General features: G+C 37.3%; 1 protein-coding gene across 3 annotated transcripts in view; it reads right to left on the reverse strand.

Moving 5' to 3' along the window:
• grk4 (G protein-coupled receptor kinase 4) overlaps positions 1 to 16350 on the reverse strand; it is a 278224-nt gene that overhangs the window by 144582 nt on the left and 117292 nt on the right. Inside the window, exon 1 of one of the 3 annotated variants that reach the window (XM_039751646.1) lies at positions 13716 to 13853. The exons of the other annotated variants lie outside the window; for them this stretch is intronic. Coding sequence (XP_039607580.1) covers positions 13716 to 13731 — 16 coding nt within the window. The 5' untranslated portion in view covers positions 13732 to 13853. Of the gene's footprint in view, positions 1 to 13715; positions 13854 to 16350 lie in introns of those variants that run through there. 3 annotated transcript variants of the gene reach the window in all.

Below are 16350 nucleotides of genomic sequence, written 5' to 3' on the forward strand. Positions count from 1 at the left end.
ATTCAAGGAGAGAAAATTCAATACTATAAAAAGTGAGTACGGTAGTTTTGTAATTACACTGCATTTTTACTACATGCTCTTGTATGATACTGTATATCACCTGTACAGGCATTCTGAACCCATTCTTCTAATATAACAGAATTTTACAGTGCTGTCAGTCTAAAAAAATCTACATCAGGCAGGAAAGGGTTACTCACTCTTTTCATAAATGCGTAAGCATTAACCACAGAAAAAAGGAAGAGAAATGATAAAGTGATACAACACCCACTCCATCTGCCTGCAAGTCATCAAACACAGTGTTTTGAGAAAGGCATGGCATGAATCTGGGAGGCCAAAAAGCTCAATAAATCAGTTCGGGACATTTAAAATGGTTAACAGTTTAACATAAAACAAATAATAATCAGTCACACGGTTCTTGGAGCAGTTACAGTAGCTGTGTGTGGAGAGACTGAAAAATGAAGCTGAATTTGCTCTTCTCCTAACTCTAAACAAAATATTTTAAAATATAAAATATAAAAAGACAAGTTTTGCTAAAAGGTCAACATATTTTGTGAAGTTCTAAAACTATCCTAAATAAACAGCACTAGCCCTTACAGAATGTTGAATACAGTACCTACACCATTTGTAATTTTCCATCCATCCATTTACTAACTTGCATACTTTGATTTTAGGGTTCGCAAGAACACAGGCTGTTCTATGATTCTGTGGTTTTGACGTGTTTAGAGCACTAAGGTTATTTGAAAATTGTGTTTTTATATTTTTTCATACATTTCCACAACAACAGTTTGATTTTTGTGTGTTTCGCTATTATGTAAATTGTTTACCTTAGCAGAGTGACACCTCATGATGGCTGAAAGCTGCATTAAGTGACGTCAGTACACTGAGACTATCTGAGATGATGTTTTTGAATATTGGAGAAAAAATCTGTGCAGTGGTTAGTGTTTCTTAGGGAATCAAGACTTTCACATGGCTATCTTTTGACAAAGAAGCCTGGTTTAGACTTTGGGTTTTGGTGACTGGTTTTCTTTTGATTTTCTGACTTCTGATTCCAGCTCACTTTGATTTCGGTTTTCCCTTTCATCTCCTGGTCCAGTACTGTACTTTGCCTTTTCTACTTGCGTTCAGGCAAACAGAACCAAAAGTTAAGCATATTTTTCAATAACAGAAAACACATGGGTGGAGATGTAGTTACTGCTGCATCACATCTCCAGGCCTGGGTTTGTAAATGATCTCAATGATGCCTCTGGGTGCCATAGCTTTCTTCCCATATTTCAAAAAGGTTTGTGTTAGATTAAATGGTGACAATAAAACGCTGCAGATAGGAGAGAGTGAGTGTGTAAGTGAACTGGCACCATCTTCTGCCATGTGCATGGTAATGGTGAGATAGGCACTGGCAATCATGGCTCTTACTGAATTAAGAAGGTTAGACAACAGATGGATGAATGAATAATGAAAAGCCAACTTTATGGAAAGTGGGCAAATCAACAAAAACACCACATTTTATAAAACCATGTTTTATCTATTCATATATTTTAAAGAATAAATTATGTACATTTGATATTTAAGGTCTAATTTTTTTCTATAGAGTTATGATATGGACCACATTGAAAACAAAATACTTTAATGCATTTAAACTTTTGGAAGTAATGGTTTTGCTTTAGTGTTAAAAAACAAAGGTAAAAACCAACTTGATCAATACACCTAAATATATTAGGTTCAAAACATATCCTTCTGTAGGCTGAATCAATAGCAATGTACAATCCTCAAGGATACACTTCAGATGTTCTAATAGAAAAATAAAAAACATCCCTTTGTGCTCTATTATTCTCAGAGTAAAGAAAAATAACCTCCTGTATTTATAAAACACCATAATAGACCTGCCCATTTCAGGACAGTGTGTGCTCTGGATTTGTTGTGCTAATAATAATGTATTGTAGAAAAATGCACACTATATATAATATGTTACAAATCATAAGAAACAGGACAGAGATTACAATATAATGGCACTGATTACAGTGATTACGATAATGATTCAAATTATTCTTTTTGGTTTTTCTTATATATAATAAAAACAACAATTTCTCAACAGTCAACACCGGGCTTTAATGTCTACCTGTATGAAGTCATTTTTTAAGATTTTCGCTATTTATTCAGAGCTTGCCATTTGCTACCTACAATGTAAAGAAGAATGACACAATGGCATTTGCATTGTGATCATCATTAAAATGTACTACAAACAACCTACTTTTCACGCCATTGAAAACTATGTCAACCTGTTAAAATAAAGTAATGAACAAATCTAAGCCACACCATCATTAGTGCTGTATATGTCAGACCCTGAACATCTTACTTTACGCGGAAAATGGGGAATGTCTTGTAAAAAAGCTACATCACCTTTAAAGAAGGAGACTAAATGTAGCAAGAAAGAGATTTACTCAAACTAAAAGGTCAATGTCAAAAGTATAGCAATATGTGTTACAAAGGGAAATGAACTGAACACTCTCACCAGATTGGCTGATGTGTGAATGTGCAAACTTACAGTACAAGACAGCCTTGACAGCAGCTAAGGACGGCTTTAATAAGCCATATTTACTCAAAAGACATGGGAAAGTAGGCAAGCATTATTAAGATGTCATTGAAATGTATAATCATTGCATAATGAACATGCAGTAAAAACAAGGGCTATCGCTGTCTTATAATACAGTACCTTGTAAATCAGAATGTTGAAGTCAATATGCACATCCACCAATGGCTAACGGTTGGGCAGTTTCATTCAGACTGAAACATGTTGCTAAAGATACTTTACACAAAACTGTTTTGTTGACTTACTATCCAGTTAGACATTTGACATTCAATCATGTCCATAATGCTATCTTTTAAGTATGTGTGCTACATTATTAGTTCTGCATTAATGATACCCACCATCTTCATTTCTGTTCCCTTACTCATCTTTTACTTCTGCTTTTAAAGACCACAGTTCAGCCTCTACTGGGCCATCATTTAACATAATCTGACTGGCACATTTTATCACCAGCTTGACTGACATACAGAGGTTAAAACAGTGGCACTGTGGATAGCAACAGTGTTGAAACGGAGGTCCAGTTGCCATTTCTGCTGTGTTTTTCCAGGTTATTCTGATTTCTTCCTACATGCTAATGAAGTGGTGGCTGTGGCCCATGTGTCCCATCAAAGGTTGCTTTCTGATTTGCACCTAACACTACTCATAACAAGCCAGGCTCATACACGAAGAGGCTCTTGGACACAACCAGCATAATATCACACACACACAATGAAGCACGTCATTGAATCTGGCAACTACAAACAGTGAGTTCCTGAAAAGAGGAAGTTCTGTACTGGAATAAAGTAGGCTGAAAAAAATTAACCAATGATTAAATATGGGAATAAAAAATGTGAACTAACGGAGTCTACTTGAGATGTTGTATGTATTTAGAAATAAACATAGCTTTTTATGTTTCAAGACCTCCCATAAGCACATATAATTACTGTTTTATTAAACTATGAATGTTTTGATTCCATTACTCATATCGTTTTAAAGTGGTTACTTTCTAATATACTTTAACTGTCTTTGAAACCTTGCCACTCACTGAGCGAAGTTTGCAAGTTCTTTCTGTGTCTCTTTGGAGTTTTGTGCATGTATTTTTTCCCACAAAGGGGAAATGTGGCTCAGTCTGAATAAAATTGTCCAGCCTGTTGAACATTGGCAGATGTGCATATTGATTTTAACAGGTGTTATAAGGCAGAAATGGCCACTGGTTTTACTGCAAGTTCATTATGTAATAATTACATATTTAACAGACATCTTAATATTACTTGCTCACATGTCTTTCGAGGAATTATGGCTTATTAAAGCCATCGTTACCAGCTAGTTAGACCGCCTCATACTGTAAGTCTGCATATTAGCACAACAGTCAATCTGGTACAAATTTAGTTTATTTCCCAATATGAAGCACATATTGCTATACTCTTAACATTCATACCTAAACGTTTCAGTCTCAGCAAATCCCTTTCTTGTTACATTTAGTCAGTTTTCCTCCAGTCACCTGCGGCTGAGGCTACAGGTATAAATGCCAGCTCTGAGTAATCCTGAGCCATAGTAGACTGGTTCAGAAAATTAATAAATGGAAGGAGATCTGTTTATGGTGACATTACTGTAAATTACAACCCCACAACAAAAAAAAGCACTTTTAACGTTTTTTATCACCTCACATATGCAAAATATACATGCAATGGAAGTAAACACACAAAGAACAGAATAAACCAATCCAAATTGGGGTCCTAATATTACAATGTAGTTGAGCAACATTTACTAAAACTTTGTCATGTCAAACCATTGGCTGTCACTCCACCACAACTGAATCTGGCTCATTGCCCAAGCTACTGAAGATTTTGGCTCATGATCCTTGCATGACAATCTCGACAAATGTGTCATGTTTTCAATCGAAAACTCATTGTAAGTTGTTTCCAGTCCAAAATCTGATCTTGCCTTTTGACAATAACATGATCCCACCTTTTACTATTTTCAATTTCACTATTTTTTAAAGTTTTCAATACTTTCACTTACCGCGCAAAGCAAATAACTGCTTATTATAACAAGTTAGAAACTGTGATTCAATTTAAATTTTTTATGCATTTGGTGTGCGAATGCTTTAATTGTAATTCAGTTTAAAATCAGCATGTATTCCTTTGTTGCTTTTTTAATTATATTGTATTATATTTACTTAAGCTATATTATATTAGGAAACACCTGGAGAGAGATTGTTCATACAGAGCAAGCTGAACTTTTCCATTATGACAAGACTGTTTATCCAAAGTAGTGCTCGTTTGTCAGCATGCATTTCTCCATTGTTCTTGTTCTTGTATACTGCATCCTGGATTTTGTTTACATATACCTAGGAGTCTTATGTGTCTTCCTGCTGTTCAAATGCTCAGTCTTCAGCGCCATCTGTGATGTGCTTAATGCTGAGCAGATGCTACTGGACTTCTTTTTCCTTCTTCCTACTATGGAGTTCTTTGTCATATTCAATGATCAATAAACACAATACTTACACTTGATTATGACTTCAGAACAACTCTGTACCATGCTCTGAGGGATTATTAATAAATTGGCTAGTGGGTGCCATGTCTTTATTACAATCAGCTCCTCTGCCTACCAATAAAGAGGCCACCAGATCATCACAAGCTACAGTGTTTTTAATTTCTATATTCAGATTTAATTCTTGTTCGTCTATGTGTATCAGTAACATCTTGTCTGCTTATTCTTTCTATGTCTTCATTACTTGTCTTCTTTCTTGTTGTTGTTGTTGCCTGCTGTGTGCTGGACTTTGTCTTGCATGGCTTTGAACCACCATGTTTGCCTATTGCTCACTTGCAATAATATATTTAGGATTATTTCTTCAATTACGATGAGTTTCTGTGTCTTGGCTTCTTATGGCTTCTCCCTCCTTGTCACGGAATCACCTTTTATGATTGAGCTTGATATTGAAATGTTGCCTCTGTTCTTCTTTTTATTGACATTATGATTGTTGGCACTTTGTTAGGACATTTGTTTGTTGTTGACACACATGCATATGCATATGCAATAAATGATCCATAAATAAAATACATTCCAAAATATGTCATTTTTCTAAGCACGCTGTTTTAAGAATGTAAAGAGCCTTTCGCATTAGATAGGGTTGTGTGACACTACACAAGGCTAGATATAAACAACAATACATTTTCCTCCAGGTGTTCCTGCACTTGATGCTTAAGAGATGGCGCTGCTTTTCTTCTTCTGTTTCCTTCCACATCACATCAAGGGCCTCTGTGATTTGCTTTACGCCACACAGAGGTCACCGGTCATCTTTTTCTTTCCACCATATCACTTTTTTTGTCTATCACATTGCCAGAAGAAACCCATAAGCACAGTTTAGTTTGGTGAGGTTGCTGCTACCTCCCATTATTTTTCAATATCAATACATATTGGGTCAAAAGCTTTCAATTAAGACCAAGAAAAGGTTCTGGCCCCAGCAGTTCACAAGTAATTCTGTACAGTCAGACAGGTCGTAGCATTTTACGTTTATAGGTTATTTTTTTGCTACTATTATTCATTTATTTATCAGTGCCACCATTCTATGAGGAGTTCTCTTCTATCAGCAACCAATATCATGCACTGTTAAAAATATTCTAGGGCAAACACTGGTATTGGGTTTAGTCTTTTTCTATTACCACCTGCCTTTGGAATCAGAAGGCCTAAACCAACATAAAGACTGAAGAAATGTTCAGAATTGGCTGGTGAATTTCCTTATAAAGAGAGAAGCACTAATGTAGTATGAAATCAGCAAAGAGTCTGCCAATCAAAGAAAAAAGCTGCAGCTGATGAATAGAAAAATGCCTGGAAGTATAAAGAAAACCTCTAGGACTGGTGACAGCAAAATCACCAACAGTCTGCACAGTCCAGTCCTCAAGATATAAGAATCAACTGTTCACAGAATACTATGACAGCAGAATTATAAAGGCCACAGTACAAGAAGCAAACTTGTGATCAGTACCAAAAATAGAAATGGCAGATTAAATAAAAATTACAGAAAGTGCCAGCAGGCTTCTGAAACAAAGTGTTTTGGACTAATGAGACAAAGGTAAACCTCTACCAAACTGATGGTAAGCTGAAACTGTGCAGAAAAAGAGCATAACGCTACAATTGTAAAACATGGCAGAAACAGTTCATGGCTGCCTCTTGAAGAAGCTCACACATATTTATAAATGATGTAACTAATGATTGTAGGGTCAGAACAACCTCATAAATGTACAGAGATTTTTGACAGCCTATGTATAAAAATGTCTTCAGGATTACTGGCCACTCCTCCACTGTATATGAATTAAATGACAAAAAACTTAATACCAATGCAACCAAGGAATAAAGCAGAAATAAAACTGGAAAGTCTAAAACCAGCCAATCAGTCTGATTTAGATCCAAAAAAACATGGCATCATTATTATTAGATCACCAGTAAATTATTTTCTGTCACCCATTGCACGGCTGCACTCAGATCGGAATCCAGGGTGTTCGTCGTGTGGTGGGTGCAGCAACATGCTGTAAAATCAGAGCATGCTCTCATCCTCTCTCTCTCTTCAACTCTGACTCACGTACATCTTACATCTTACATTTGGCTTTGGTTACATGAACTGTTTTAGTTACTGACTCTCTTGAAATGTTTCTTGAACTAAGATCTTTGTTTCATATCCTGGGCTTTCTTAACTACACGCTTGTTTACCCATTTTTGACTTTGGCATGCAATCCTAATCACAAGCCATCTTCTGATTGTATTCCTATTAAAAATGGCTGCTGCTCTGCGCAGTCTGTTCAAATTTCTACCAGGATGAGGTGGTTCAAGGTTCCAGGGCCTTGACTTTGATTCTCAAACTCGCTCCTGTCTGTGCATGTTCTTCCAAATGTCTGTGGAAATTTCTTCCAAGTACTTAGATTTCCTTTTATATTCTAAAGATGTATACATCAGGCTGACTTTTTAAGAAAGTAAGAGCCTGTGTTGTCAAATAAATGGGCATAGTGAGAATCTAGCAGGAACTCATTGTAAAGAATATTGGGGTGACTGAATAGAATGTTACACCGTTTATAGTAATGGTTTCCCTTCCTGTTCCTGGGAAAAACAAAGTCCCACCTACTGATTCCTGACATATTGTGTGCTCTCTTCTGACCCACATCTTCTGCTATATCTAAGATGAAAAAGATGACAAAAGGAGGTTGTTATCATTTGATCAAGAGCTGCATAGATGAACACATCACTTATGTTCCAGTGCTTTCATAGAAGACTGAAACAGCTTCCAAAATCTTCTTGGTGTTTAAATCTTTTGCCTGGCTTAAGCAGGGTTTCCCTGTTTGGGACCTCAACACTTTTCATACCTTTTTGTGTTCAATTTTGCAGTACCTGAGAATGCACTGCTGTCTTTATGTCACCAGTGCTACTGGTACTACGTAACAGAGTAAAAGATGTTAGAAAATGTATCTGTGTACTTTACCGAAATAGTTTACTTTGATCTTTGATGAGCTGTACTAGGATGTGCTAACCGAGTTCCCTTAGTGCAGCATCGAAACAACAAAGATTATTAAAATAGAGGGTGGCACAGGGAAACAGGAATTTTTCAACTGATGTTCAATGCACAAATAAACAAACACATTTAATGATGAAATATATTGTACAGGATATGCAATAATGATGGAAATCAATATTCATTCAATATTCATTTTATGTTTTAAAGACAACACATGAAGATGTTCACATACACCTTCTGACAGCCTGTTGTGGAAATTCTGCATTGCTCGACATAACATGTCAAGAGGAATGCCAGTGATTTTCTCTTAAATCCTCCTTTTTAGTTCAGCAATGGTTGGAGAATGTTTGCAGTACACTTAGCTTTTAAGATGTTCCCACAGAAAAAAATCACAGTGAGATCTGGGGATCTTGAAGGCCATGGATTGTCACCATTGTATGAAATGACGGGCCTTCCAAACAATTGTTGAATAGCTGTCATCAATTGTCGGGCAGTATGTGAAGTGGCTCTACCTAGGGACTTCATTTTTAAGGCTGAACTTGTTTCTTCAAAATTACAAACCCATGTTGTAATCGCATGAGCAGACGGGACACGATCATGACATCCTAACTGGTAATGACCATTCTTACCAAAAAAGAATGTCAAACTGTTATCATGTCCTTGCGGAGCTGCACAGTGACTCTGATAATTATGAGGTGGTAGGCCGGGATGAGGAACCCCAACGGGCTACCTCAAAACCAGTTCCCAAAAAGAGAGAGGTAGTGATAGTTGGGGACTCAATCATTAGGGGGATTGAAGTGCAGGTGTGCTCCAGAGAGAGAGAGTCTCGCACGGTGTGTTGCCTTCCGGGAGCACAGGTGGGAGACCTCCCTGGAAGGGCGGATAGGTTCTTGGCCAGAGCGGGGGTGGATCCAGTTGTCATTGTCTATGTTGGAACAAATGACATACATAAGGGTAGTCTGTCAGTTCTGCAATACAAATTTAAAGAGTTAGGTGCCAAGCTTCTACGAAGTTCTGCCTGTGCCACGTGCCAGTCCAGGTAAGATTGAGGAGATTAGAAGGCTTAACGCGTGGCTCAAATCTTGGTGCAGGGTAGAAGGGTATAGGTTTATGGGGCATTGGGACTCCTTTTGAAACAGATGGGACCTGTTCCACTGTGACGAGTTACATCTGAACTGGAGGGGCACCAACGTATTGGGGAGGCGTATGCTAGGCGTATGTAGGCTAATCGAGGATTGTTTAAACTAGGGAATGGGGGTTCAGGGAGTTTAGGACAGGCCAGGTTTAGATCTATACATGGAAGAACAAACAATGGTGTAGAAATAAAAATGCATAGTAATGTAAATTTAAGCAAACATAAATGAGAAGGAGTAACACATTAAAAATTTTAGCTTGCCTTAATGCTAGAAGTATCAAAAATAAGGTAAGTGAGTTGGAGTTGTATGTAGCAGAGCATAATTATGATATTATAGCAATAACGGAAACCTGGCTAAATAACAAAGATGGGGATGAGTGTAACATAGAGGGATACACATTTTTTAGGAAGGATAGACAGAACAGAAAAGGAGGTGGGGTTGCTGTTTATGCCAAACAGGGTTTAAATGTAAGTCATCTTCAGTTGGATGATGAGCCCCATCTTAGTGAGGACATGTGGCTTCATCTGGAAAATATTAGGGAAACAGGTCTTATTTTGGGAGTGTGTTATAGACCACCCAATTCAGACAGTAATTTCAACACACATCTTTTAGTAATATCAAAAGGCAAGTTTACAGGGGATATTATAGTCATGGGGACTTTAATTATCCAAATATTAACTGGGATAACCTTACAGATGGAGGAGCACAAGAGCAGGAGTTTTAGAAGTAATCAGTGACTGTTTTTAACACAGCATGTTAAAGCACCAACAAGGGGTGAAGCCTGTCTGGATTTAGTATTCTGTAATAATCAGGATAGAATTGAGGGTGTAGAGGTGATTGAACCACTAGGGTCAAGTGACCATAATGTAATACAATTCTCAGTATTTTGTAAGAGTACAGATGCAAAGACTAAAATTGTTAAGTTGAACTTTAGTAGGGCTAATTTTGAGCAGATGTGACAAAGTCTAAGTAGGATAGACTGGGATAAGCTTTTAAATGTGGAGACAGTCGAGGAGCAGTGGAACAGGTTTAAAATGTTTTACATGTAATGCAGGACAGATACATACCTAAATTTGGAAGTAATAGGAAACTAAAAAACTCCACGATGGATTAATAAAGATTTAAAAAGAAGTTGCAAAGGAAAAACTGCTGTATAAGGCATATAAGACTAATGACTGCAAAGAGAATCAAGAGTGTATGAGAACATGAGGGCAACCATTAAGAAGGATATCAGAGAGGCTAAAAGACAGTTGGAGAGGAATATAGCAGATAAGGCGAAAGAAGACCCCAAGAGATTCTTTCAGTATTTTAGTAGTAAAAGAACAGTTAAGGAGGAGGTCAAGTTCATCAGGAATAGTAAAGGGAATTAAAAGATACAGACAATGAAATAGCAGATGCCCTAAACTTACATTTTTCTGAGGTGTTTACAAGTGAGCAAGTGGATAACCTCCCAGAGGTAAACAACTACTAAGGAGGTACTGAGGGATTTGGAAATTGTAGAGGGAGAAGTGCTGCTCAGATTAAATAAGATGAAATCAAACAAATCACCAGGCCCAGATAATATTTATCCTCGTGTTCTTAAGGAGGCTAGTGAGTACATATATAAACCCTTGACACATATTTTTAGGAAGTCACTGTGCACTGGAGAGATTCCAAAGGACTGGAAAATGGCAAATATCATCCCATTATATAAAAAGGGTGACAGGGCAGATCCAAGCAACTATAGGCCAGTAAGCTTAACAAGCATCACAGGAAAATTAATGGAAGGAATTATTAAGGATAAGATTGAGCAACACATGGCAAGGACAGGAGTTATTCTGAACAGTCAGCATGGGTTCAGAAGGGGGAGGTCGTGTTTTACTAACATGTTGGAATTCTATGAGGAGGCAACAAAAGGATACGATCAAAGTGGAGCTTATGATATTATTTATCTGGACTTTCAGAAAGCATTTGATAAGGTGCCACATGAGAGGTTGGGCATCAAGTTAAAAGAAGTGGGAGTTCAGGGTGATGTTTTTAGATGGGTGCAGAATTGGCTCAGACACAGGAAGCAGAGGGTGATGGTGCGAGGAACCTCATCAGAACTGGCCGATGTTAAGAGTGGTGTTCCACAGGGGTCAGTGCTAGGGCGGCTGCTATTTTTAATATATATAAATGATTTAGATAGGAATATAAGTAACAAGCTGGTTAAGTTTGCAGATGATACCAAGATAGGTGGATTAGCAGATAATTTGGAATCCGTTATATCATTACAGAAGGACTTGGATAGCATACAGGCTTGGGCAGATTTGTGGCAGATGAAATTTAATGTCAGTAAATGTAAAGTATTACACATAGGAAGTAAAAATATTAGGTTTGAATACACAATGGGTGGTCGGAAAATCGAGAGTACACCTTATGAGAAGGATTTAGGAGTCATAGTGGACTCTAAGCTATCACTTCCAACAGTGTTCAGAAGCCATTAAGAAGGCTAACAGAATGTTAGGTTATATAGCACGATCTGTGGAGTACAAGTCCAAGGAGGTTATGCTCAACCTTTATAATGCACTGGTGAGGCCTCATCTTGAGTACTGTGTGCAGTTTTGGTCTCCAAGCTACAAAAAGGACATAGCAGCGCTAGAAAAGGTCCAGAGAAGAGCGACTAGGCTGATTCCAGGTCTACAGGGGTTGAATTATGAGGAAAGATTAAAAGAGCTGAGCCTTTACAGTTTAAGCAAAAGAAGATTAAGAGGTGACATGATTGAAGTGTTTAAAATTATGAAGGGAATTAGTACAGTGGATCGAGACTTGTTATTTTAAAATGAGTTCATCAAGAACACGGGGATACAGTTGGAAACTTGTTAAGGGTAAATTTCGCACAAACATTAGGAAGTTTTTCTTTACACAAAGAACGATAGACACTTGGAATAAGCTACCAAGTAGTGTGGTAGACAGTAAGACGTTAGGGACTTTCAAAACTCGACTTGATGTTTTCTTGGAAGAAATAAGTGGATAGGACTGGCGAGCTTTGTTGGGCTGAATGGCCTGTTCTCGTCTAGAGTGTTCTAATGTTCTGATTTTGAGCCTTTTGAATTCCACTGCTTTCATAATCTCTAACCTGCTTTGCATGTGTATAGCTCCAACGTTTTTGAACGTCTTTATGAAGTTCTACTTTGTCTTTTAATTCTAAGCCTGATTGGACGTGCTTTTTTTTTTAATTCCACTTGTTCCAGGCTGATAATTACTTTCCTTATTTTCTGAATTTGCTCCTAGATTATTCTTTTTCTTTTTTGCATTTTTTTTCTCTCCAACGCTTTTGGGTCTCTTTTCTCCACACTGCTCTTTCTTCTTCGCTTAGTCGTCGATGCTTAATCTACAACGTATTGTCCAAATACACTTTATATGCGCTGAGAGCCCTGGATCTGTGTGTGCTCAAAGCCTTTACATGACTGGATGTTTTGCTGCCCGTGGTCTTATTTGATATTGGTTCTAAGTAGGGTGTGTCTTGCAAGAATCTCATGTTATACGTCCCCACGAAACGGTCCTTGGTCAATCTCTTGGCACAAAGTCTCATGTTTAAGGTCCCCGCGAGACAGCCGGAATGCCTAGAAGGATCGGGAGAAGGACTACGCCTCCCCCAGACCACGAATATTTTAATCAAAAACAATAAAAGCAATGCTTGACACATGACTGTGTGCAGTTTTGCACTTGGAACATCATTATGGAACACACATAAAGAACTATTACCATTATTACACAGCAGTAATAAACAGTGAAAGAAGGGATAACATGCACTTTTGCTTCAAATGTATTTTTCATTTCAAATCTAAACCAGTTATAAATACAAAAACTCTGACTTCACTACTTGGTACGTGCCAATATTACAGGGTTTAAATAACATAAACACTAGTGAAATCTGGCTAACATTCACCAGTTATTCATACCACTTCATTCTGAGCAGGGCTGCTAACATCCACAGGGTTTAAGACTTAACTGCACACACCCACCTCTGCAAAATATATGGCAGCTGGCAATCAGCCTAGAAAGGAATTCTATTATAAAAAAATAATACTCAAATAAAATGCGAAACCAGAGAAGCATATTAAAGCTCAAGACACAACGTTATATACAAATACCGGTGAAGCAACAACATTAACAGCAACATCACCATCAGCATACAACACTGCAGCCATTGTCCCCTCCTCCTCACAAAACCTTATAATATAACATTGGAAAATGTTCTCATTACTTCATGTGTCAACACCACCAAAAGAAACCTTGCCAAATAAAGATATACAGCCACAGCCGCCAAAAGCAGACACATGCTCCCTCTGCAGAGTTCACTATGAGCTCATCACACTTTGATGTGCTGTGCTGGGAGATGCTAGCTGAATTCCTACAGTGCAAATTCAAAAGAAGAAAGATACTTACCAAAATATATATTATTCTTCATTAATAATAAACACAATGCTTGGCACAACACTGCATGCAATTTTGCACTATTAAGCATTTGAAATAAAATGTAAATACCAACCTTTTTTCAATTGCATACGCCTTAAAAGTCAATATATAGAAATATGTAGTACACAATGCTGTATCTATCCTATCCCTCTATCCATGAATCTTCAAAATCCATTAAAGGAACAAGGAGAGTTGCAGCCGATACTGGTAGAAATGAAAACAATGAAGTAATGGAAGGCAGTCCATCGCCAGACACACTCATGCACCCATCAACAGCAGAGTCACCAGAAATCCTAACATGCACATCTTTTGGACATCTGAGAAAAAGCAGTGTAGACATGAACATGCCAGAATCTAGTGTTATTAGGCAACAGCACTAATCACTTCTCCATCATGCCACCAGTGATTTTGTTTTCACTTACTGTATAATTAAATTTGTTTTTACATAATAGGCAGTTAACTACACATAACTACGTCACATCACAATCACAGCATACCAACTGTGAATGAAAGAAACACTCTAAGAAAGAATCATTCCTGCACTACAGGATTTCCCAGTCCTGGTCTTACAACCTCTCTCCTCCCTGTTCTTTTTTTTTGCATTATCTGACATTTAATTTACAATGAATTATTTAACCAGAAATTAAGTCACTTTTGTCATGGCTGCCCACGCATTCAACTGAAATCAAAAGTACAACTTCCTTTACAAGAACATGTTGCTTAATTTTTCACTGCTAAGTGACAAATAACTTGGCTAGTTATTATTTTTATCAGTCATCCATTAATTCATTTGTAAAACTGTTTTACCCATGCTGGGGTAGTGAAAGATCCTATCCCAGCACCTCCAAGCAATTATTCAAGTATCTGCCCAGCCTTACAATGGAATTTTACCAACCTGACAGTGTGTACTTGGAGAATGTTAACCTGTGTCCAGAAATAAAATTGCAGATTAAAACACAACCAACCAGTCCAGAAACAGATCTAAGGCAGAAATGTTGTAGGACAGCAATGTTAGCCTCTGAACAACATGGTGGCTTTTAGGAAATTGTTTTTCAGTAAATCGTGACTTTTATTAGCACAAATCAGGTGTTTTTACACTTCTACCAGTTTTTACACTTCTAACATTTTTTCTAGGCCAGGAATCTGACTGTGAAAGCAGTATTTTGAATGCATGAATACTTTAATAGGTGTAATACTGTATTGTTTGGGCTGATTCCACCTCCATTTTGATTGTTTACGGGTACCAATGCTGTGAAAAATAATGAAAACCTTTTTTTGCTTGCTTTTTGTCATTTTTAAAACTCGTTTTGATCTGTAGTTCCAGGCTTTGACTTGTGCTTAGCTTTTTGGCCACAATTTTCTTTCCCATTTTGGCTTTGGTTCACACCCTTGATTGACCTCGAAATTTAAACTTTTATTTTTAGTTTCTAACTACATCTTTTTTCTAGGTCACTGTCAATAAAAATTCTTTGGTAGAGTGAATAGCACAATAATGGTCGCCATAGTCGCTCTCTAGACCTGAAACCTCCATCTCTACTTGTTGGTTGTTGACAATATATTTTATTAATGGTTTTACACTTTAAAAAAGTACAGGGCTAGAGACTGTGGTTACTGTTTTGGACACTTATGCCTTTGGTTCTGAAATGTTACCAAATGTTATAGATGAGTACAAATTTGGCTTAAATTGTCTGAACAAAAAGTTATAGTGCGAGGCAATGGGAAATTTCTTACAAACACTAGAACATTTTTGTTTCCAGACAGAGTATTATACACAGATGGAACAAGCTACAAAGAATTCTGATAGAAAGTAGGAATTTAGAGACTTGCAAAACTTGACTTGATGTTATTTTGGAGAAAGAAAGGATTGGCAAACATTGTTGGACTGAATGACCTATTCTCATTAAAATCTTTCTAATGTTCTGATGTTTCAAAAAAAAAATCTCAACATACATCCTCGTTTTGTAGTAATTGTACCCTTGTCACAGATATAGGAACTCATTTTAAAACAAGATCCAAAAACTTTTAAATGTGAATACAAATGCAAACTGTCTTATAGTCGATAAGATGAAAGTGCAATGTATATAACACTGGCATTTGTCTTAAAGGTTATTTCTAGCACAGTATCAAACAAATACATTTTTAAAATTTAGTATTAATGAAAACGTGCTGTATAAAGCATTGTTCACAGCATCGATGATACAGAAACTGTTAGCAACACTTGAAGATAAGTGATGTCTAGATGGAGTAAAATAACTAAACACCCACCGACCTGGGGCTCATGTATAAACGGAGCGTACGACGCACAGAAATGTTGCGTAAGAACGTTTCCACCTTCAAATCACAATGCATAAAACCTAAACTTGGCGTAAAGCCACGCACATTTCCACGGTAGCTCATACCCTGTTGTACGCAAGTTCTGCGCTTGGTTTTGAAGACTGGCGGCACCCAGTGTCAAAGCAGTGCTGCTGTTCCTGTGTGGTTTCCATTTCTTTTTCAGATCCACATCCCTGACACGGCTTTATAAATACACTGAAATTAACCGCATATTGTTTATTAGATTAAGGCATATGATTGTAATTAACCTGCAACAATATAATGGTCCTCAGAATGGTCAAACTATTCTAAATACAATAGCTGCTTTAGTGTTGTTACTCTCACTGCACCTTCTTCTTTCAGCTGCTCCCGTTAGGGGTTGACACATCGGATCT

Source organism: Polypterus senegalus, chromosome 4, assembly GCF_016835505.1.
Source record: "Polypterus senegalus isolate Bchr_013 chromosome 4, ASM1683550v1, whole genome shotgun sequence".
Taxonomy (NCBI): domain Eukaryota; kingdom Metazoa; phylum Chordata; class Cladistia; order Polypteriformes; family Polypteridae; genus Polypterus; species Polypterus senegalus.